The sequence below is a fragment of the Malania oleifera genome, chromosome 10 (genome assembly GCF_029873635.1).
Source record: "Malania oleifera isolate guangnan ecotype guangnan chromosome 10, ASM2987363v1, whole genome shotgun sequence".
Lineage (NCBI taxonomy): Eukaryota > Viridiplantae > Streptophyta > Magnoliopsida > Santalales > Ximeniaceae > Malania > Malania oleifera.
Genome location: NC_080426.1, coordinates 9,807,764 through 9,833,443, shown reverse-complemented (window position 1 = coordinate 9,833,443; position 25,680 = coordinate 9,807,764). Strand labels below are relative to the sequence as shown.

Here is a 25,680-nt window from a genome sequence, read left to right as displayed (position 1 = left end):
ACCAGAGGCAGAGGCAGAGGTAGAAGCAGATCTAGAGGAAGGTCCCAGGATTGTGGTAGATCCAGTGATGGTAGAAATTGGCAAAGAGGAAAAGTCTTTTGTTACTATTGTGACATTAAAGGCCACATAAAGAAAGATTGTCGAAAATTTCAGCAGGATCATGGTCAAAGTAGCTAGCAACAAAAGGAGGACGAAGGTGAGAGCTCGGTCACCTTAACCTAAGACATCGGTATTTTCGATTGATGAAAATACATGTTGTCATATTGAGAACCACGACATTGAATGGGTGGTAGACATAGCAGCCTCCTACCACGCCACTCCCTACAAAGAGTTCTTCACGGTGTATAAATTTGGAGACTTTGGTACAGTAAAGATGGGGAACACCAGTTCTTCTCAAATCATGGGAATTGGAGATGTGCAGATTGTGATTAATATTAGTTGCAACATAACACTGAAGGACATTCAACATGTCCCAGACCTTCGACTCAATTTTATTTATGGGGCAGCCCTTGATAAACATGGTTATGAAAGCTACTTTAGGAAAGGCGCTTGGAAATTGTCGAAAGGTTTCTTGATAATAACACGAGGACGTATATGCTGCACATTGTACAAGACGCAAGCGAAGATTTGTACTGATGTCTTCAATGCAGTGGAAGATGAAGCATCATTAAACTTATGACACAAGAGATTCGGACACATGGGTGAGAAAGGACTCCTTACATTGGCGAAGAAGACATTTATCAAAATCACAAAAGGTATTGCCTTGAACCCATGTGATCATTGCTTATTTGGGAAGCAACGCAGAGTTTCATTTAGTTCTTCTATGAAGAGAAGGTCAAAACCATTGAGTTTGGTACACTCTGATGTATGCAGACCCATTGAAGTAAAATCAATCGGCAGCAACAGGTATTTTGTTACCTTTATTGAAGATGCTTCAAAGAAGGTGTGGGTATATTTTATAAAAACAAAGGACTAGGTATTTAAATATTTCAAGGAATTTCATGCTATGGTGGAGAGACAAACAGGGCAAAAATTGAAGTACCTCCGGACAGACAATGAAGGGGAGTATACTTCCAACGAGTTCAGAGCATACTGTACTGAGCGCGGTATCATGCATGAAAATACGGTCCCACGTACCCCACAACATAATGGTGTAGTTGAAAGAATGAATCGGATCATTATAGAGAGAGTTAGAAGTATGTTCAATATGACTAAATTACCTAAGCCATTCTGGGGGGGGGAGCTGTTCGTGCCGTATGTTACCTTATCAACAGATCATCATCAGCACCACTTAATTTTAAAATCCAAAGAAAGTATGGACCAGAAGAAAAGTTTCTTACACTCATCTAAGAGTGTTTAGGTGCAAAGCTTTTGCATCTAATGAGCAGAGGCAAAAGCTCGACATGAAATCCATTCCATGCATCTTCATTGGTTATGGAGATGATGAATTCAACTACAGATTATGAGATCTGGAGAGGAAGTAGGTTATTAGATCGAAAGATGTGGTTTTCCATGAAAACCAGGTGTTTGAGGACTTTGAACCACAAACAAAGTTAAAGCAGCCTAGTTCTAATGCTCCAGACATTGTATTAGATCCTACACCACCATATTCTCCCACAAACTATGGAGAGCTGCAGGATGATCCTCTGGAAACAGATGTAGACGGTGTTGAGCAGTGGGAGCAACAATCCCCTTCACTAGAAATTGCAGAATCATCACATTAGCCAGATGATGAAACATCTCCTCCTCTAGAAGATGTTGAGCCCAGAAGATCTGGAAGAATTCGTGTTCTAATTCCATCGAGAAGATAACCAAAATCAGAATATCTTTTACTCATTGATGAGGGGGAGCCAGAAAGTTTCCAAGACGTCAAGTCTCATACTGACAAAACAAAATGGGTGGAAGTTATGAAAGCAGAGATGAATTCTTTACATAAGACTCAAACATATGAGTTGGTAAGACTTTCCAAAGGGAAGAGAGCACTGAGGAACAAATGGGTGTTCAAACTTAAGAAAGATGGTAGTGGACAGATAGTGACGCATAAAGCCAGATTGGTCGTCAAAGGTTTTGAACAGAAGAAAGACGTTGACTTTGACGAGATATTTCGTCAGTAGTAAAAATGACAACAATGAGTCATACTCGGATTGGTAGCCAAGTTAAATCTAAAGCTTGAACAAATGGATGTGAAGACAGTTTTCCTACATTGAGACTTGGAAGAAGACATCTACATGGAGCAATCAGAAGGGTTTGAAGTTTCAAGGAAGGAACACCTAGTCTGCAGGTTGAAGAAAAGTCTCTTCGGCCTTAAGCAAGCACCGAGACAATGGTATAGAAAATTTGACTCTTTCATGGTGAATCATGGATGCAAGAGGACTGCAGCAAATCTATGTGCATATGTTCATACATTCGCTAATGGTAGTCTTGTCATACTACTGCTCTATGTTGATGACATGTTGATCATTAGTCAAAATGCAAGCAAGATCAACAAGTTAAAGATGGAGTTATCTAAGTTATTTGAAATGAAGGACTTAGGCTCAACTCAGTAGATCCTAGGCATGAGGATCAGTCATGATAGGAAAGCCAGAAAATTATGGTTATCACAAAAGAAGTATGTTGAACAGGTGATCAAAAAGTTCAACATGGAAAGTGCTAAGTTAGTCAATACTCCACTGGCTAATCATTTCAAGTTAAGCAAGAAGTTGTCTCATACTCGTCAGCAGTTGGAAGTTTGATATACTCAATGGTGTGTACGAGACCAGACATTGCCCACGTTGTAGGCGTTGTGAGCAAGTTTCTTTCCAAGCTAGGAAAAGACCATTGGGAAGCTGTGAAATGGAATCTCAAGTACTTGAAAGGTACATCAGGACTATGCTTTTGTTTTAGGGAAGCTGAACCAACCTTGGAGGGTTACACTGATGCAAACATGGTTGGTGATCTTGATGGGAGAAAGTCCACATCAGGTTTTTTGTTCACCTTTGCAGGTGGAGCTATATCATGGCAGTCAAAATTACAAAAGTGTGTTGCCCTATCCACAACAGAAGCAGAACATATTGTTGCAGCAGAAGCTGGGAAGGAGATGTGGTTAAAGCAGTTTCTTCAAGAGTTAGGGGTCAAATAGGAAGAATACAAGATACATTGTGATAGTCATAGTGCTCTAGACTTGAGCAAGAATTCAATATACCATTCCCGGACAAAACATATTGACATTCGTTATCATTGGATGCGCGAAGTAATGGATTAACAACTGTTGAAGTTAGTCAAAATTCATACTAAAGAGAATCCAGCAGACATGTTGACAAAGGAGGTGACTTATAAGAAGCTCCGGCTATGTAGGGATATAGTTGGGATGGACGTCAATTGAAGATTGACATATTATTCTCTTTCTATGAGTATGGAGGGGGACAATTGATGGATCCATACCCAGTCAGGAGCAGTCAGTTGCTGCTCCTTCAACATTTTCGGCTCCGACTGCTCCTCCGTCAATCTTTGCTGCATCGGTGGCTGCTCCATTTCAACTTTGTCGGCACCGGCTGTCCAGAATATGGCAAAGTTTTGTGCCAAAAGTGAAATCACTCTAATTTTTATAAGCAATTAACATTTATACCAAACTAGTTAATAGTATAAATTGATTTTGAAAGGTAAATTTTAATATTAAAAAAAAAGTCAACAATGGAAAGCACCAAAATACTATGAGATAGAGGGTGAAAAGGAAATTGAGAGAAAAAAAAATGTTGTCTAATCCTATACTTGGGGGAGGTTTTGGGTCTCACTTTATGTGAAATTTAAAAATATGTAATAAAAAATTATATTGAATTTTATTCAAATCCATATAAATTTAAATTTAAGATTTAAAATTCATACTTGCAATGTTACATTAAAATTTTCATCAATTTTCTAATAATTAATGGCATTGATGTATAATCAAAGAGATTTGAAAGAATTATTTAGTCATCTATATAGAAAAATATGTAACTAATACATCAGAGGACCAACCCTGTAAATATTTCAATATACATTACATACTTGTAGAACATGAGAAATTCATTCCGATTACCATGCAATTATCTATTCATTTTAAATGGTTATGCTAAACATAATTTTACCTTCATTTTTCATTTTAATAACCTATATCTTATGAATAAATTGATACATTAGTTAGAGTGTTATGCTTCAAATTTTCAATATTACATAAAAAGAAATTTACTACAATAGTTGCCGACTCTACTAGCTAAAGTTTCTAATCTTGCGACTCAAATTTCATGTAAATACTAAAATTGAGCAATTTTAAGAACCTAAATTTAAAACTAGGGCAAAAGACACCAACCTATCCTAAGATTTAATAAAAAAACAATGACCTCCCCTAAAATTTGTCGAAAAAACACAAAACCTTCATCATATATTTTACAAAGACAAGTTTTTTGAGGAGATATTTGTGTCTTTCTCACAAACCTTCAGAGAGATTTGTAACATTTTTAAAATCTGAAAAGAGGTACTTAGTATTTTTGAAACTTAAGGAGAGATCTCTGTCTTTTTACCAAAACTTAGAAAAACTATGTATTCCAATTAAAACTTTAAAATTACAAAAATTAAAGTATTTACTTTCATAATTTTTCCAAACTAGAAATTGGGAATGGAAAATACTCGTAGTTTTCATCAATAAGAGAGACAAGAAGCTTTCTTACCATATCAAGTAACAAATAAAACAGATTACAGCAGTCTCACTAAATTTAAGGGCATACTCCCCACCCGTTTATAAAGTGACAGCCTATTCGGACCACTTATTCTACTTTCTCCAATATTTTGAAAAAAGAAGCACCCCACGAATTGCTTTTCATTTTTTAATATCAATGGAAAATTTATCAGGCACCATCCTGCCATTTTCAGACTAGTGTAAATTATTCACTTGTTCTTTGGGACTCCAAGCCTCAGACTGAAATCTTCCTCCATAAGGGGAAGCCCATCCCGCAGCTTGATCTTCGGTTCCCATCCCAACAACTCCTTAGCCTTCGTGATGTCTGGCTTTCTTTGGCGAGGATCATCTGGCGTGTTCTCCACCATTGCGATTTCCACCTCAGGGTTGATCAGCTGCACAAGATTGCGATGCAAATTATTAATTTTACTTTAATTTTACCTTTTCCTCTTGAGTATCACCCATTTGTTTGGACAAGAGCATGGAGTCAACAAATGGAAGTGCATCACTAAGAAAAAAACTGGATTCAAATTTACAAGAAGTTGAGACATGTAAATAAAAAACTAACCTCCTTTACGGTCTCAGCAAGTTCAAGCATTGTAAATTCACCTAGAATATGAAAACCTGGTTAGTAATGCAACAAAGGCTATGTTTGGTATGCAGGAATGGAATGGGGAGAAGAAAGAAATGACCATTCACATTCCATTGTATCGTTGCAAACATAAATTCATACTAAAAAGGTTTGGTATTCTAGATCCCTAGAATCAGTCTATAGGAGCCAGACACTGCTGTTTATACAATATATAAAGTCAAATAATAACCTGGATTCCCAATGTTGATTGGCCCAGTGTGTTCTCCTTCCATCAGTCGAATAAGGCCATCAACCTTAAAATTCGAAAAATAAAATGCATGCGAAGTTAACAATCCTGGCATTGAATTAAGAGTTGATTGACGTAGCTCACAATCTAATCTAGGTTAAAACAAATTAGACTTGCCTACCATGTCTGATACATAACAAAAACTCCGAGTTTGTGTTCCAGGCGATTGAACAGTCAAGGACTCACCACTGCATCGAAGGACAAGCATAAGAAATGCTACAGGGTAAAAAATATAGCCAAAATAGATGATTGTAAGCTTAGCACCCTGTTCAGGAAGTGATAATAAGGATGGTACAAATAATGATGATAAATGATGTCCTACAATATATGAAAGTTCCCCAAAATTTAGTGATGATCAGTTAGTAATTACCGAAGTGCTTGAGCTATGAAATTGCTAACAACACGGCCATCATCGATATTCATTCGGGGCCCATAAGTATTGAAGATCCTAGCGATCCGTATTTCTGTCACAGGATATCACCATTTCAGGACAGAGTAAAAAATTTACATCAAGTATCAGAGAGAGAGAGAGTGCTGTTTACCTATCCCATGTTGTCTGTGATAATCAAACATCAATGTCTCAGCTACTCGTTTTCCCTCATCATAGCAACTCCTAACACCTGTAATAAATTTAGTTCTTATAATTATTGCTTGAAATGAAACTTCAAATTTTACCTATTTTGTGTACATAATTATATATCAGATTTGTTTCCATGGTGCATTCAAGACTCGAATGAATTACACCATTGTAACTCATACATAAGGAAATACAGCAAGGATATCTATTAAACATGTCTTGAGAGACAATTACAAAGACAGATTATGTTTCCAAGGTAAAACTCAATAAAATAACTGGGGTACCAAAACAAATAGAACATTTTATATACTCTTCTTGTTCAAAATGTCCACTCATACTATGTTCCTACAGAATCATTAACAGTTTGCTCACAAGAATGACATACACACTCCAAACTACATCAAGTAAAGCAAACATCAATTTATGCAGTAGCCGTTAGTTAAGTAATGGCATACCAATAGGGTTGACATTGCCCCAATAGCTTTCGTTTTGGGGATGCACAAGAGGATCTCCATACACCTCTGAAGTTGATGTGAGCAATATCCTGTTGACCATTATCAGATTGTAAGTAGAAAAAGAATACGTCATCACTGATACCAGAAAAAGATGACTAGACTCTAACCTTGCTCCAACTCGCTTGGCAAGCCCCAACATGTTCAGTGTGCCAATTACATTTGTTTTTATTGTCTGTCAAATCATGTGCTCATGAGTCAGACTATCAGCATTTATCCAATACACACTCGACTGGAAGCAGAAAAATACACTTTGTTTTTTATATGAGAGAAGAAGTTATTCCCTAAGAGATAAATTAAAAAGGAATATAATGCATAATCATAAATAGAAAATATGGCCTTGAACAACCGAGACCCAAGTTTTTTTTCTTTTGGACCTAAATATTATTAACCTGTGCTTGCATAGATTTAATCAATTTTTTATAAACCAGCATCAGTCACAGTAACCAGGTTACAGGCTTGCACCTAAAAGGGGAAGAAGCTTCTAGTATCAACTATTGTTATAGGCCAAATTCAATACTGTGTTAGTGAAAGTATATATTTAAGGGTTTTATTGCTGTGAGATTTACTAGTCAAACCTATTTGGCTTCAAAGAATCAGTTACAGATGAGGAGAAAAGTAAATGTCAGCTTATACTTCATACACGCACCCACACACAGACAGAGATAGAGAGATGACATCAAATTTATTTCTTAAAACCAACATAATTGGTTACAATAGTAAAAACTAACATGCCTGATGCATAGAGGACATAATTCACAGCAAGGGCATGCTTGACTGCCATTTAACTTCACATCAAAGCAGAAATCTATATACACACCTTTACAGGATTGTGCTTGTAAAAAATTGGTGAAGCAGGACAAGCAAGATGGTATATTTGATCAACCTCAACCAATAGTGTCTCAGTGACATCTACAAGAAGAAAAATTTTTAAATCATCCATGGATGAGCATCAAATAGGCATAAAACCACAAAACATACAGGGAAAGAAAATAAGAAATCAGTATTAGATGTGATACAATCCAAATAAAACCAAGTGAAGCAGTCATTCCAGCAGAGAATCGAGCAGCACAGACAATAAAAAGTACAAAGCATGTAAATATCATTACAAAATTCCTTTACAAAAGTGATATTACCCAGATCTTAATTCTATCCAAATATGGTGAACACTAGGATCCATACCCATACACTATAGATTAAAAATATTATTCTGATATATTATTCACGAACATCAATGTTTCCATAGTATCTATTTCCAACACATCCACATATGCGTTCTTCATTAAGCCTGTTTTCCTAAAGTCCAAAAGAAAGTTCAATTGCTAAATCTACTTATAAGGTACCTGCATCTTTGAATCCCCATAAAGCATTCTATGTTTGAAAAATTATTTATTGATAAAGATATCCATGAATTTAAGAATAATATTTACACAGAAATTTAACTGTCACATAATCACAATGTTGGAATTTTTTTCAGATAAAATAATAAATATTATTAAGACAGAAAAAATATAAAAGTATCAGAATACAAGTCCTATAAAATTCAAATGTAGGAAAAATAAAATAACAAGAAACTACTAGAATAATGTAACACTCCAATCACATTGCACACCAACCAGATGCACTCCTTTAAACCAGACCAAACCAAAAATATTGAACCCTACTTTACACCAAAGCAAAAGACATCACTATCCCATCAAAGATTCTAGAATGGTTCTAAATCAATTTATGACCAGTGGCTCTAAATATCCTTGAACATTTGTTCAGCCAATCCTTAGTATTAGTGCTGACAAATTTGAGAAAAATTTAGTTGTGCTAAGTGAGAGAATGAAATATTAATTGAAATGAGCAAACAACTAAATATATAACACTTTTAATATCCCAGGTTTATAATGAGAAATGTTTATATTCGTCACTGTATAAGGCGGTGATTCAAACATGTGTCATAAAGTCCCAACTAATTTTCAAGTCCTAATATGCTCAATACCAATAAACAGAAGTGCAAAATTCTCTAGCAAATAACATTAGGCTCACTTGCTTCTGCAGCCAGGATCAAAATTTTTAAAGAGTAGTGCAAACAAATTAAAAAGTTTGTAGGGAAGAACATACCATGACGAATAAGTTCAAATCTAGGATGTCCAATCCATTTCTTTAAATTATCCTTTGAGCCAGTGAAGTAGTTATCCGCAACAATGACCTAACAACAAATAAAGAAAATAATGAGAAATGCATAACTGAAAAGTGCAATGTATATGCTTGCAAATTTTAACACTATTTACATGAATGTGTATTCTGTGTCGATCTGAGAAGCATGTCTGACATGAGTCGCATCACAGACAAATGAGGATGCAGTGACATCATTGATCTTAATACATGCATAAATTATTGTTCTAAACAATATATACACTGTTTACCAAACTAATCCACAAACACAAAATCATCCAAATTGCATTGCATACTAACTGTCATAACATACAACTGAAAATCAAGGGCAGAAGTGTTCACCTCATTCTTCTCATTTTCCATCAATTTGTCCACAAGGTGTGATCCAATGAAACCAGCTCCTCCGGTAATCAAAATTCTCATATTGGACTATCATCAAAGAAAAAACATTAAAACATTGAAAAAAATACTAATAATATTAATAATAGCAATAATGATGACAATTTGAGAACAAAGATGAACTATCTATCACTTGAGCAAACATGTACCAAGCATGGAAAAATCTCTCATTGAACTTCTCAGGTCTCAAAGACATATAAAGTCAAAAAATTCAACCAATGTTTTTTTTATAAATGAAATGATCAAGATGTACATTTTTTCTCCTTGAAGTTCACAGGTAACAAATGGATACATTCCTACTCACTCACAATGTGGAGTGATCGGTGACAAAAGCAGGATGATCATGGATAATTTTATTGGTAAAAAGTCAGAAGTTTTTTTTTATCCTTTGTTTCTATACTATTTTCCTGTAGAAAAGATCAGGATAATTTTTATATAGGATCAGGTTGAATATGGGCACAACAATCAGGATCCGTTTGGAACTCAAAAAATATTAGGGAAAGATAAAAAAAAATATATCAAAGAATCCATATTTCCATGCTTGGTTATCAAGGAAAGTAAAAAAGAAAATAAGAATTATACCAAATCTATGAACAAAATTTTGATTTTACACATCATTAATATTTAATTTTTATTAACTTTAAGTTATATTAAAACAAACTTTCATTTTTTATAGTATTTAATAGAGAAGGAAAATATTTGTAAAAATGAGTTGCCACATTTTTCTTTCCTTTCCTTTCCTCAAACAAAATTCTTGATCCAAACAGACCCTAAGACTTTTGTGTTAGCAATACACACATTCATGGAGTAGAACTGCACAACATGACCAAAAGTTTAACTTATTGACTTGAAAATCAGTTACGGCACCATAGAAAAATTGAGAATTTGAAATAATTCACCCAAAAAAACAAAATAATGCACTTGATTTCCAGTTATTTATCTTTATTTATTTAAAGGAAATCTTTGGAGTCTCCACTCTGCATAATCATGAAGCCTTTATAATGTTGTTTTTTATACTAAAAAAGTAGGAAAAGTTTACCATATTACTAATGGATCTCAAAACTGACACAAGCCACTACTTTCTTCAACTATCTTCTAAGTACCACACAAACTCATCTCAGTAACTACAAAAGTGCTAAATAGTGCGAACAACTATCTAAAATATTTTTCTTCTTTGGGTAAGTAAGTATGTGGAAATTGTGCCTTAGAAAACTCATCTAAGGGAGGAAGTCCATCACAAGCCAACTACATTTGAGGAGCTACTTGACTCCTCATTCTGAATGATGTAGCATGGCAATTTTGTTCCTTCTGATTCAAATATAAAAAATAAAAAATAAAAAAGCCCATCATTGACCCAAGATAAATGTAATTTATGTAAACCACATTAACCACATTGAGAGCGCATGACCAAATGGAGAAATATCAGCATAATCCAATTCTCAAATGGAAAGAAGCAATTTCAAAATGAAAAATCTAACATGTGAATGCCTTTAAGTCATACAGACGGAAAAGTATGGAACCTTTACATACAGAGCTTGGGATATATTTTACCTGAAAGAATTTGGAATTACGCAGAGGGGATGGTGTCGGAGGTGGTTTTGTTGCTGAATTGTGGCCTCCGTTTGAAACTTCCTTAGCCATTGCTCAGATCCCTTCTCTGTTTACTGAAACACACAGCCAACAAAAACTCTCGATTTACCATTAACATTCAAATAAAGTCACGAATCAGACACCAATACTCCAATTAAACCAACGAATCAGACAGCAATACTCCAATTAAACTCTCATACTCAGATTAGCTTACACGCGCATCAAACTTAAAAAAATTAGAGCCAAAAAAAAAGTCAAAACAAAACGCAAAACCATTTTTGTTTGAAGACTAGCAACAAAATGTTCAGATCACCTGATTGGGTCTGTACAATTCTCAAACTCTAGAGTTGAATTGATAAATAGGGGTCTGAACGGAGCTTTATATATAAAATGTGATAGGATCAAAACAACCTAAAATCGATTAAATAAATAAATATGATAATCAAAAATCCAAGAAAACTCTTCTACCAAACGGTACCAACTAGAGAGAGAGAGTAAACAACTTCAAGAAGACGAAAAGTGTAGAGTAAGAAAGCTTCTTCGCAGCGAAAGCAGAGCCCACGCGCAACGGGATTCAGATCTGGAAATATCCAGCTTTAAACATAAAGCAATTGAGCATTGAACTATGACAATCGCATGACGAACATTACCTCGCGGTAATCGAATCTAGGGATTTTTCTTTCGTAGCGGTAGAAATAATCGGGAAAACGATCAATTTTCGAGCGAGCTTTCAAGACAATGATGAAGAAGAAAATTACACTTGCAATTTATATAAACTCTTTGGCGTGCGAATTGAGGCAGTGACACCGAGATGGGCCGGTCAACTTCAATAAAATCACGTTCTTGTCCTGACTAAGCTTTGGGCTAACCCCAGTTTTATGCAGTTACCGATCGCGTTGTCTTCACACAACTTTTGTAATAATAAGAAGCCGCTCCACGGATCTATATTTTGAAAAAAAAATTAAAAATTATAAAGGAAAATAGCAGAGGGTTCAAAAATATAAAGATTTTAAAATATATATTTATGAATAATTATAAAAAAAATTTATATTCTATGAAAAATATCAATGGAAGAGTTCGCTTTATATTATTAGAGATAATAAATTATAATTTGATTTGAATTTGTGTTTGGACGAATTTTAAATTTTATATTTGAATTAATTAGTAAAATTTTATATTATATTTTATCTCATACAAAATATAAGTTTTAATTTAAAAATTTAACTTCTAAGAAAATTTATATATGCCAGAATTAATTTTGGCTTCCTTCAATAGCTTGTATTTTGTTTAGGTTAGCACAAATATAATGTTAAGTTGAAAATTATAATATTAAAGTAGCATTCATTTTAATTTAAGTTTTTATGATGAGGCTACGTATTGATTGAGTCATTGAGAACTATACCGAAGGAAAGAAAAAAAATTAAGAAGGAAAGTTATTTTGCATATTTTCTCCTTATATCAAATTATTAAAAATAAAAATATTAATGATGTGTAAAATTAATTTTTCATTAGTTTTTTATAATTACTTGATAACCTAAAATGAAAAAAGTGAATTCTTCCATATTTTCTTCTCTATTCTCTAAGGATTTGTTTGGATTAAAATTTCTTTTGAAAAAATGAAAGGAAAAGAAAGGAAAATAAGAAGGAAATTCATTTTTCATTATATTCCCTCTCTCTATATCAAATACTATTAAAATAAAAAAAATAAATGATTAAAAATTAAGAAATATCAAATGTCAATTGTGCGCAAAATAATTTTTTCCATTAGTTTGATAAAATTTTTATTTTCTTTTTCACATAAAAAATGGATTCTTTCTTATTTTCGATTTCTTTACTTAGTATTTTTCAAGTTCCAAACAAGGTATATTAGATCAAGAATTTCATTTGAAGAATGCTAAGGAAAATGAAATAAGGAGGAATTAATTTTCTTTAATTTACACTTTATGAAAAATTTGGACACGATACTTCTCCCTTGCAAACTACTAATCTTACATTTACTACTGACACTAGCTATAATTTTTTTGGAATGTTAATAATTTTTTTCAAACAAATAATTATACGTAATATATTACATAACCTTTTTCACTGTAATTTTTTTTATCTCATCAATATATAATTAATGGTGTTTAATGTGTTGTCTAATCGGGATAGTAGACATTCTGACAATTATATAGTGTCTAAATTTGTACTAGACATTAAGTAATCTACAACAACAACAAAATCAAACCTTAAGTCTCACTAGGTGAGGTCAGTTAACATACAATAGTATATAATGAGAAAAATAATATAATTAGACTAACACTTTAATAAATAATTTTTTTTCATATTCTAATATTTTTAATAGCCAAATAGAATAAGTGAAGTATTAGTCAAATGATTATTATAGGCTTTCAAATTGTGTGAGTTCCAATGATTATTGCAAATTTTCATCTAATTTCAATTTATAATTTTTTTTTTTTTTTTTTTGTAATTTGTTTGAAATTGTAGTGAATTAAAAATGAGTTAGAAATAACTTGTAAGAGTGTTTAACATAATTAGGAAAAAAAAAAAAAGAACTTGTTAAACTATTAGAAAGAGATATCAACCTTTTTTATAGTATATATTTTAAATTTGAATTCGTGTGAATTCAAATAAAATATAATAAAAAAATTTAAATTTAATTTTAAGCCACATGAATTTGAATTCAGATCCTAAATTAATACTTCCAAATAAGTACTCTACAATTAATTTTTATATAATTTAAAACAAATAAATACCATATACAATATATATAAGATGCATACAAATGGTTTGTTGGGTACACAAGATAATGAAATTAATCTTTATAATTTTATATATTCATCGTATAATTTTTTATTCCATTTACTCCAAACTAGCTAATTTGATTCCAACGTGCAAAATATTGGATAAAGAATTTATCTAAATTATTGTACACTAAAGAATTGTTCTATACAAGAATAAAATAAAATAGAAACAAATTATTCTTTATATTTTACATATTTATCATATAAAATTTGTTTTATTAGACTCCCATTACATATAACAATGTGCTAGAGATAGATATTTTAACATTTTATTTGAAATATGTCCAAATTCATCAAAATCTAAATATAAAGTCTGAAATTCATACTCCTAAACACAGTATAAAGTAAAAAAAAAAAACTAATTAGGCAATCAAACAAAATAATATTATAATAAAAAAAAAACATTGAAGTAAATAATGCCCTTTTGTATTAATCAACCTACTTTGGTTTTATTTTTTTTTTTTTTTGGCAAGCATTCTATAGTAGACTTACGTTATACATATTTATTTAACAAATTTTAATTTTAGAAAGATATTAAGAAATAAGGAGTTGACATGGTAAAAAATTGTGGGTAATTTTTTAGTAAATACAAATTTACTAACTACTCATTATTTTGATAATTTATTTTCCATTCAACTGGAAGAAAATATGTATGTTAAAAATTATTGCCTCTTCCCTTAATTAATAATAAAAAATATATTTTAAAAATTGTAAATTATAATATAAGAAAATAAACGTCCAAAATAAAAATAAAACTTGACTTGTGCGTGAGAAGTACAACTAATTCACTATATAAGGAGAAACACATTCCCTCTAATACGTAATTAACATGAATTTATTAAGAAATATTTTTAGGATTTTGTATCCTTAATTTTACTAATCAATAAATGCTTCACAGAAACACTTTAAAAACTAAAAATAAACACTACAATTTTTTTTTTTAAATATTCAAGTAAAAAACTAATCGATATAGAGTTATCTGCCAAGTCGGATACACATCAGGCTTCGGACGTGGTCTCGTCTCGCCGCCCAGCCGGTCCATGACAGTTAGTTGTATATTTACGATGTGGACATCTGAGTTATCCGCCGCGTCAGACACAACTCACGCACAATGCCCAACTCACACTCAACTCTGACCCTTGAACGTTGCTCCCCATTCTCCACAGCCACAGGCTGGATGGAACATTCGCTTTAGGGAACATAATAAGGAGTTTTTTCTAATTTTATTATTAAAAAGAAATAAAATATAAAATAACTCTTTGATTGGAAAAAATTTTCCCAAAATAATGCTCACGTAATCTCACAGCTTCATGCTGCGAGATTTAAAAGTCCAACCAATGAGAAGCTGACGCGCGGCACGGTTGCAGAGAAAATCTCGCAGCATGAAGCTGCGAGATTTAAATCCCCAGACCAACAGGGTGGTGACACGTGACAGTGAGCAAATCTCGCAGGTTAGTCCTGCGAGATTTATAACTATAATTACTATCCTTTTTTACAAATTTAAATTTAAATAATAAACATTCCCTTTTAATAAATTTAATCATAACTTTCCCTTATAAATATAATTTAAAGTTAAATTTAAATTTAAACTTAAATTTAAATTTTTAATTTTTAAATATATAATTTTTGAAAAAAGATTTACATAAAAGAAATTATTGATTATAAATAAGTATTTTGTCATAAAAATTTGGATAAAATCCAAAAAAAATTTCAAAATATGATTCTAACCCCTAAATTTACAAAAAAATACTAAAAAATTTCTTATAATTTAATTTTATTGACGAAATGAATATTTTATTAGTTAACTATTAAATGCATGTGGAATAACAAAATTTGTCCTTAATAAAATGATATTTTAAAATGACATTAATTTAGTAAATAAAAAAAATATATGATTAATATAATGATTAAAGTCAAATAAGTGGATTAGAGACCGAACAAAAATTTCGAATTGACTGCTTTGATGCTTTAGGCCAACTAATTATATAAGTATGACAAAATAATTTGTATTATTTCAAAATTTTATAAAAATATAATTGGAAAAAATAAATTTCTCAATAAGTTATAAAAATGCCTAGTAATTATAATGCTGCAAAATGTTTATTAGATGTAATATTTAAAATTAACAATTAAACATTTTGCAAAACAAAATTAAATTTATTATTTAAATTTAAATTTAAATTTGTAAAAAGGGAAAGTTAAAATTAAATTTAAATTATAACTTTAAAAAATTTAAATTTAATTAAATTTTAAATTTATAAGGGAAAGTTATATTTTAACAATTAAACAATTGTTATATTTTAAATTTAAGTTTTATAAAATTTATAAACTTAAATTTTATATTTTAAATTATAATTAAATTTAAATAAAACACATTGTTAATTTTAACTGAGAAATGATTAAAATTATACGAAAATTATTTTAGGATACTATCATATGAGTAGGTAGATTATTCTTATTTAATTTATTATTTTGAGGTAAGGTATAAAATTTTTTTATTAAAAAGTTATTTATTAAAACTCAATTACAGTTAAATACAATAAATAGTCTTAAACACCTATGACACTAGTTTTCACGCACACTTAAAAAAAAAACAGGCCCTAAGTGTACACCAATACAAAGTTCTACAAATCATTATGCACACGGAGTATATACACATACTAACAGAGACACAAACGTTAATGAAATTATTAATTAAAAAAACTAACCTTCCTCTAGATGCAGCAACGAACCCAAATAGTCAGAATGAAAATATGATACAAATCCAACTCAAAACATAAAATAAATCTCAGTAAGTTAAATAATATATTCACGTTTTTTCTAAATAAAAAATAACATACCCCATCTTCGGCCCTTAAATAGCCTCGCCTTCGCCCGAACGGTCACCTGCCACCTCGAACGATCCTCTGCAAGCTCAACTCGAACGGTCCTCTGCAAACTCAGCTCCTCTGCGATATTGTCTTCTGAGAGAGCTCGGGAAGGATTTGAGCAGACGAAGCAAATCTCGCAGGACTATCCTACGAGATTTACCACGTGTCACCACGCGGATGGATTTCAGGCGCAAATCTCGCAGCTTAGTCCTGCGAGATTTCCGCCACGCGTCACGTTCCAGTTCGATGCCTCATTAAATCTCGCAACTCCAAGTTGCGAGATTTTGTCAAGCGTCGCCACGCGTCACCTACCCGTTGTTTCTCTCCTTGCCACACGTCGAAGGCAGAGCGGCCATGAGTAAATCTCGCAGCATGAAGCTACGAGATTACATGGGCATTATTTTGGGAAAAATTTTCCTAATCAGAGTGTTATTTTATATTTTATTTCTTTTTTATAATAAAATGGGAAAAAAAAACTCACAAAATAAGCCTTACACCACGAATGCATCTGATGTCATCCATCTTGTTTTCTTAGACCGTCACGTCAAATGATCTCATGGTCTCTTGCAACATTTTTTCGGCATGTATTTCGGGTAAATAAAATTATTATTATTTTATTAGTATTACTATTGTTATTTTTATTATTGTTATTGTTATTGTTATTTTATTATTATTAAATGAAAGAAATATTGTGTATAAATTACCCACACGTTATTTTATCTCATTTCAAGTAATTTTAAATATACTCTTTCTATTGTCACTAATATTAGGGCATATTTGGTATCTTTGCTATTTTTTATGTTTTTGTTTCTCTATGGTAAAGAAACAGATTATAAAATGTATTTATTTTTATCAAAATAACTATTTAATTTTAAAGTATATAAAATGAATAATTTAATACAAAAAAATATTTTTGAAGATTAAAATTTATAAATAATAATGAAAAGATAAATATATACATAAATTTCAAATAATAATAATAAATTCAATTACAAAATGTTTTTCAATTGTCATGTTCAATAAAATTTTTATTCTAAAGCAAATTTTGAAAGTAGAACAAATAAGTAAAATTATTATAATAAACTTTATTTTTATTATAGTAATTTTTTTTAATGTACACTATTTGTAATTTTTATTATTTTATTTATATTTTTATAATATTATTTGATTTAAAGGTGAAAAAGAGTATTTTTTAATTAAAATTTTAATTTGTATTAGTTTTATAAATGTTAACCAAATAGGTTGTTGGTTTCTAGTTTATAGTTTTTGGTTTTGGTTTTCATTTCTCTAATTTTTTACAATGACACCAAACAATCCCTTAACTAATTCAGTCTTATTCATTATTGTATTATTCAGCCTATACTATTGGTGTTTAGACCATCTCAGCTACCCTTTCCCTGTTTTATCTTCTACAAACATACTTTAGCATTCCTTTAACCATTCATTAAATTACATTTTATTTATTATGTCTTATTTCTATTTACCTTAAAACATCTAAATTCTAAAGTTTTTTTTTTATAATTCTAATTTAAATTTTGCCCCCTGTAGTTTCATTGATTGAGAGAAAATAATTTGCAAACAATATTCACAATGCAATCTCATTTTAAATACTATTAATTTAAATTATGTCTCTCTAACCCTAAATGTATATACACATGCAATCCTAACTCATAGTGCTAGTCACTTCCTTACCATACATCGCTTTTTTTTCTTTAGGATTTATACAAAATTATGAAGTTAGAAATTCACCTTAAATTAGTTTGAAAAGTTGAACTTGTATTGCAAGTTTCAATGATTTAAACATTATTCAACCACAATTATTCTTCAAAAATTAAAATATGAAATATGTGAAATTACTATTGCATAAGAATATGATATATTTGTCAAAAAAAGTAATAAATAAATATTTTTTGTGTAATTTGGTTCACAAAAACAAGTAGCCGTTGGTCAATAATATTGAGAAATATATATATTTTTTTATTTTTTGACAACACATTTGTAACATTATTTTACTAGTCATAAATAAGTATTATTTTTGCTTACAAATGTTCTTTTCAATTGTGTTCTTATAACAATGAGGATACTATTTGTAATAATACATAAAATAACATTTAGCAATGTTGATTAACATTATCAAAAGAATAACACTAACAAAAAATGACATTTGATGACATACTACGATATTACTGAAAGGAATATTCTTAATACTTTTTGTTACTAAACTTATTAAAAAATGATCTTGATGTAACTAATAGGAATATATAAATATAAGATATGATTAAGAAATATATTATCAACGATAGTTTTTAACTAATGTTGCCCTCATTGAATATTTTTTCTCAATTACTAATGTATTTAAAGCTATATAAATGGCAATAAAAAGTTTGTTTGGTTTCAATGTGCATAAACTCACATAGTAATAAAAAATAGTAATAAAAATATTAATGATAAAAGTTAAGAATAGTTATAATTCATTACATGTTTGTTTAAATAATATATCTTTATTATAGTTAATTAGCTTATAATATTATTAACCTTATTATTTTCAAAGCTCTTCAACTCTCAATGTATATAAGTATCATTCATTGTTATGGATGATATAATAATGATTGAAGACAATTACCTTTTGTGGTTCCACATATAAATTGTACAAAAATGATATAAAATTATTTAATTTTATACTGGTGCATATCCAAACTTAAAGTTATGTTTGAGAATATGAATTTTTAAATTTTTTTTTTTTTTGTCTAAATCTATGTTATCTTTTATTCAAATTGAGTTCTAAGCCTGATAGGACGAGTACCTCACATGCCTCATGGTCTCTTTTTCATAGAGTTAAATAAAATAATATTCACCTTTGTACACTGGTGGCTGTAGTTTAGTGGTAAGAATTCCACGTTGTGGCCGTGGAGACCTGGGCTCGAATCCCAGCAGCCACATGTTTTGCGGTCTGAGAACGAGATAAGATGAATTTTCCTGTTATGGGTATGGGAATAAAACTATAAGAAAACCTTTGCTTTTTTAGTTTTTTACTGTTTTATTATTTAAAAAAATAAAATATTAAATAATACTCTGGGAAAATATTTTCCAAACTGATGCTCACGTAATCACGCAGCTTCAACAAGGTGGTCACACGTGAGATTTACTGGCTATATATATAAATTAAAATTTAAAATGCTAATAACCAATTAAAAAAAATATAATATTTTAATTCAAAGTTAATAAAGCAAATGTGTTTTAATTGTAAAAAAATTATAAATATTTTTTTCAATGAAGGTTTTTGAATGTACTCAATTTTTTTGACAATTGAATTAATAATTATTTGAAAAAAAAATCAAAAAAATAAGTATTTTTTTAAAATAAATATATTAAAAATACTTATAATAGATAAAATTATTTTTAGATAAATATTTTTCTAGATAAGTATTTTTTGTAAAAAAATTCTTTTTATCAGAGCATAAATTATTTAAATCTCAAGGAGTTAAATTTTTAAAATAGTCCTGTTTAATTTAGAAAATTTAAATTTTTAGAATTATTTATTCATAATGACAAACTATTATCGTAAAATTTGAGTATTAATCAAAAGAACGTGATATTTACAAACATTTCAAAAAAAAAATTAGAAGATATTGATAGATAATCACGAATCTAATTTTACTAACTAAATTGGCCCTAGTTAAATAAAAATGAAAAAAAAAATTATTTCGATTTATCTGAGTGGGTAAAATCCTTAAAAATCATACTTCACTCGATCCAATATATATATATATATACATATATATATATATATATAGTTAATACTCCAATTATTTTGAAAATAATTTTTTATCTATTATTTGTCATAAACTCATAAAAAGATCACATTATTACTTGTTTTATATTGTCAAGATAAATTAAAACCGAATTTATAATTAGTCTACAAACCAATCAACAAGTAGTAATTAAGTGATCTAAATACACTTAACAAAATAACAGGTTGGTACCAATTCCGATTCTATGAAATTAAAGTAATTATTATGACCTCCAGTAATTTCAGACACTTGTAGATGTTGCGATACCATTCAAACTTAAAATAACAAAAATTTGCTATCTATTGTCATTTTAGGTGAAAGTTTCCTTACTTTGCATGTTGCAACATATATATAATTGTTATGTGTCACTTTTTACATTTGATAGTATTTAATTCTTTAAAGTGAAGGTTGAATCTTTCACTGTTTAGTTAAATAAAAGTTATTTTATTCATCTCAATTTAATTTGAAAAAATATATAAATAAACTTCAAGAGTATGAAGTGTGCACAGGACACATGACTATACAAATGAAATGACACAAGACACATGACCTAGAATTATGAATAAATAAAATGAATAAGTTTTTTTAGAAAATTAAAAACATATATTATGAAAATATCCAGCATATGATTTTAAGTGCTAAGTTAGGAAGTAAATTATAACAAAATTTAAACGATATTTAAGGGATTAATGGAACAATTAAATCTTCAATTTCAAAACTTGAAGTGGAACAAAATTTTAGACAAGTTGACTAATTTGAAGAATACAAAAGATCACAAGACAAAAGTTATACGGACAAGTATTGTTCATAATATATGAAAAGTGATGAATTTGATTGTGATCAAAGGAAACACTAAAAATATGAAATATAAGATCAAACAAGCTATTCAAGAAACAAAAATCCATTGGAAATAGAATTCCTACAGTATGTATATACATATACACAAGATATGACAATCGTAATATGTAATTCATACATATAAAATATGACAATTACATGTTATATATATACATCAAGAATAAGATTATTTTTTATTACATAATAATATATTTATTATTATCATTTAATAAAAACATTTAAATGTTAGTTAAAATAATAAGAACATAATTATCAATTAAAATTTTAATTAAAAATATTTTTAATTTTAGTGTAAAACATATTAGAAACTAATCATATATTTTAACATATTACTTAGTGATGCAATATAATTCAATTTTAAAATTAAGAAAAAAATCATCTATTAATTATTGGATCTAAAATTATCAATATATCATCTCATGATTGTTATATATATATATATAATTTCCAATACACTTATAATAAAAATTGCAATAGAAAAATTAAATGGAAACCGAACAAAATTAAAATATATATCTCAAATTTGGGAGTTTGAAATAAAAACCTTCACTCAACGATTTGAAGGTAATTCGGACTAAATAATGCACACTAACAAATCAACCAATCAATCAAATAATATGTATTTTTCTCCCAAAAAATAATGAGCTTAGGATTTCAAAGGCCTTACCCCATTTCCTCCTTTTATAATCTTCCTCCTCAAGCAACTCCTGCCAGCAAAGTTCACGAGCAGCAACGGTAACCCAGCAATGTTTGTTCGCCAATGGTAACCTGCAACGCGAAAAAAATTGTCCAGCCTCTGCTCTCTGCTCTGCAACGCGAAGAAAACTGAAGCAGGAAGGGGCAAAAGAATGGGCGCAGCAAATCTCATAGGATCAACTTGCGAGATTTGCCAGGCGTCAACTCACAAAACTTTTGTGTAGCAAATCTCGCAGGTTGGTCCTGCGAGATTTGCAGAGCCCTGTGCCACAAGTCACCTTTCCGTTCGCTAGTCGCTTTAAATCTCGCAACTTGGTGTTGCGAGATTTGCTTAGCCCCGTGCCACGTGTCACCTTTCCATTCGCTCATTAGCTTTAAATCTCGCAGCATCAAGATACGAGATTACGTGAGCATTAGTTTGAGAAATTTTTTCTCAAATAGAGTATTATTTAATATTTTATTTTATTTTAATAATAAAACGGGAAAAAACTCTTGCATTTTTACCTTTTATTTATTTATTTTTCCGAAGCTTTGGATGATGAATTTTAAAAGTAAAATAATAAGAAATTATATTTTTATTATGTTTGTCCCTAAATTGAACCTTGTTGATAATAAAAAATTCTTTTATAAGATTAGAAGGATAAATGTTCATAAGTATGTAAAATTAAAATTTTTAATTGGTTAATTATGTATTTTATTTTATTTTATTTTAACCTTCTTGCAGAATGAAGCATGAAAAAGTAAAATTTTTTATTTCTTTTTTTCATTTTTTAAATATTTTTAAAGTTCCAAACAAATTTTGAAATAAAAGAGTTAGGCTTCCCCCATGTAATACAGTGTCCTCCAATTAGTGCAATGTAATGAGCATCACTTTTTATGTAACATCTATTACGTTTATATAGTGCCTTATTAATTATGAAATATTTTTTAATAATTTATTTGTAATTATTTTCTTTATTAGGAACATAATTAAAGTGTGATTTTCTATTATTTGCAACCTACTATTTCTACCATATAATCATCCCAATCGAAGTTGACACAACATAACTCGACCTAAACTCTTCAATTGAAAAAAAAAAATTATTTTAGAGACAATCGAACCCTAGAGTTATATACACACATATAAATGAAAGAAACCACAACAAATTTTTGCCCTAATTTGACACATAGTATATATAAAAACTTTTATAAACATACAAAACAATCATTTAGTCTAAAATATTATACTAATCTAATTAATCACCAATTCAATCGAGAAAATTGAGTCAACCCAATTCCTTGTTTAGATATGAATTTTAAAAAATTTATAGTAGCTCCTTGTATTAGAGTTGGGTGCAAATTTAGTTCGGAGATTAAATAGTAGAATTGTTAGTGACGAACCTAAGTTTTATACGTTACTTTCTATGGTGTGCTATAAATGTCCATCCATATTGTCGTGTAGGATCCAATATCTCTAATACTATAAGGAGATTTTATTTTGGTACTATTTTTGACAAATGCCAATTTTACCCTTATATACATTTTTTTTTTAAATTAATAATTAAAGATATTAATGTAAAAAAAAAAAAGGAAAACCAACCCATTAAAAGTACGATATAATTCGAATTTCAATTCTCTATCTAAAATGCCCCTTATAATTACCCATAACTATGCCAGAATGTCCTTATAATTCGTCATAACTACTCTTTTAAATAAATTTAAATACTTTTAAATTTATAATTTTTATAAATTTTCTTTTTAAAATAAATCTAAAATTTCATTAAAATTGATATTAACATTCACAAAAACTTCTTTTAAGGCAGTTTGGTTTCTAGCTATACCACTACAACTATAAATTTACAATTGAGAACATGTTGTAGTAGCAATTGTTGAAAATAAATAAATGATGAAATTCAACTACTTTTTGTGACATTTTAACATTTTAGGCATCTTAATGTTTTGAACCAAGTAGCACAAACCTTGCATTAATATCTAAGTTATGAGTTTTGTAATAAGCCATGACACATATTACAATTTAATTTCAATTTCTACAGTTACATTATAATTGTCTTTATTTGAAACACTCCAATACATTGTAGAAATATTACTGTAAACACAAGTATTAACAGAAACACGGCCGGACATATTTTCACTCTACAACATTAGTTAACTATTTCTCATTATAACAAGTCAGTTATGTTGTTTTACATCCAAATATTATAAATTAGTTATCCAAGGTAAGTTTGTATAATTATGCAGGAATGATACACATGTTAGAAAAACAATAAAATATTTTCAACCTTGAATTTAGACGGATTAAATTCTACTCAAATAAAAATACTCAAATTCAAGTTGAATTTATTATTTTTTAAATAAGACTCAAGTTCTAATCATTATTTGACTGAAGTATTTTTGTAATGCTTTCGGAAAAAAGTGGAATAGTGAGCAAAAAATCCATGATATTAAAAAAATATGAAATAATGATGCTTGTCTAAATCATTAATTATCAAATTGTATTTATTTAAAATGATACTAATAGATACACTACATTAAAAAATATATATATGTAAGTATGAAGTCAAACCAACTCCCGTAATATGGATCTCATTATTCACTCCATCTCACTTTACTTTTCTCTTTCTTTTGAAATGCAAGGCTAAAGGTGGGGGAAAAAAAAAGGTCCCCTTACTAAAAATGATTTGAACCAAATGGGTCAAAAGTGCATTGATCACATTTTATTAAACACATGATATTATAAAATGTTATTATATGTTTAATCTAATATTCAGGGTCTTGTTTCACCGATGAAAATTATGAAAGAAGTTCAATCATCTATCCATGACTAAGACCATATGCATCCATATAACCCACTATGATCTTGAGCATGACCGTCATGGTGCTTGCGGCCAACATGACCATGGTGATGGTGACCTATTGTCACTTCATCAAACATTTTTTGAATTCGCTCAAATAAGGCTCTTCCTTAACTTCTATGACAAATTTTGTTAATGAGAAAATCAATTAAACAACATTTTCAGTAAGCTCATCAGCTCAAGTAGATCAATATTTAAACATAAGATATGTATTAATTTTAGAATGTTTTACTAAATTTTTTTCAAATAATCTACATAATGATGAGATTGTTGAAATTTCAAAATATGTAGAATAGAAATTGTTTTCTCGCTTGATGCATAAATATAATACAAATTAATCATGGAGAGAGAGAGAGAGAGAGAGAGAGAGAGAGAGAGAGAGAGAGAGAGAGAGAGAGAGAGCACAAAAAGCTCCCCTAGTCAGTTTTTAATCCAAGTTATTTTAGACAATAGACACTGCATATGACAATTACACAAACTACAAATTGCAACCTCCACCCAGGTAAGAAAGTGTTGTGAAATATGATTCACATTCTAAAGGAAAACATGGAGGAAATTAGGGGGTAGCAGTGCAACAGGGCAAACCATAGACAATTTCCCTATAGCCATCAACGGTTTGGTGGCAGTGTTCTATTCTGCCTGAAACTGTCGAGGATTTGGCCTAAATTGTCAACTGTTTGGCTCGGGATGGCTAGTGTAGATTTCAGATTTTGAATAAATAGACATTAATAAGGTTGGGTTTCAGGGGCAAACCTCTGAGGATGCTTATATATACATAGTATATATTATATATGGCGAGTCAAGTGTGGTTGAGAGTATTGTTGAGAGGGTTCTTGTATCGTTCTTGTAATTTGGACAAGAAGATAGTGAATCCTTGCTATTTTCTCCCGTTGATGTAGGTATTGTCGAACCATATAATTACTGGTATCATTGTTATTATTATTGCTTTCATTTACTTGTTGTGGTTGTGGAATTATTTTGTATTCATCATTAGATTAGT

The 25,680-nt window shown here is 29.8% G+C and overlaps 1 protein-coding gene and 1 non-coding gene across 6 annotated transcripts; one reads left to right on the top strand and one right to left on the bottom strand.

Annotated features, from left to right (window-relative positions):
* Positions 1-4,647: 4,647 nt before the first annotated feature.
* LOC131166918 (UDP-glucuronic acid decarboxylase 6-like) lies at positions 4,648-11,726 on the bottom strand. Of its 5 annotated transcripts, XM_058125557.1 has the most exons (14): positions 11,313-11,375; positions 11,123-11,220; positions 10,771-10,883; positions 9,163-9,249; positions 8,767-8,854; positions 7,478-7,569; positions 6,768-6,832; positions 6,601-6,689; positions 6,111-6,188; positions 5,939-6,032; positions 5,690-5,756; positions 5,512-5,575; positions 5,259-5,299; positions 4,648-5,085 (listed from the first exon to the last, which is right to left on the bottom strand). In XM_058125557.1, exons 3-14 carry the CDS (start codon positions 10,858-10,860, stop codon positions 4,900-4,902), a joined length of 1,041 nt encoding a protein of 346 aa, XP_057981540.1. In that variant the 5' UTR covers positions 10,861-10,883; positions 11,123-11,220; positions 11,313-11,375; the 3' UTR covers positions 4,648-4,899. The 5 variants fall into 5 exon arrangements, with proteins under 5 accessions (XP_057981540.1, XP_057981544.1, XP_057981542.1 ...); XM_058125561.1 differs by lacking the exons at positions 11,123-11,220; positions 11,313-11,375 and adding an exon at positions 11,460-11,726; XM_058125559.1 differs by lacking the exons at positions 11,123-11,220; positions 11,313-11,375 and adding an exon at positions 11,460-11,699 and having other exon boundaries at positions 10,771-10,876.
* Positions 11,727-19,350: 7,624 nt separating this feature from the next.
* Positions 19,351-19,422, top strand: TRNAH-GUG (transfer RNA histidin (anticodon GUG)). The gene has a single exon. It is a non-coding gene; the product is annotated as a tRNA-His (tRNA).
* The last annotated feature ends 6,258 nt before the right edge of the window (positions 19,423-25,680 follow it).

Excerpts from the sequence above, each read along its gene's own strand:
- LOC131166918 (XM_058125561.1), bottom strand. The coding sequence starts at position 10,860 with ATGGCTAAGGAAGTTTCAAACGGAGGCCACAATTCAGCAACAAAACCA. Across the intron at positions 6,833-7,477 it reads ACAAGCACAATCCTGTAAAG|ACAATAAAAACAAATGTAAT; the intron begins GTGTGTATATAG and ends ATGATTTGACAG. Across the intron at positions 5,757-5,938 it reads TTCATAGCTCAAGCACTTCG|TGGTGAGTCCTTGACTGTTC; the intron begins GTAATTACTAAC and ends CCTTCGATGCAG.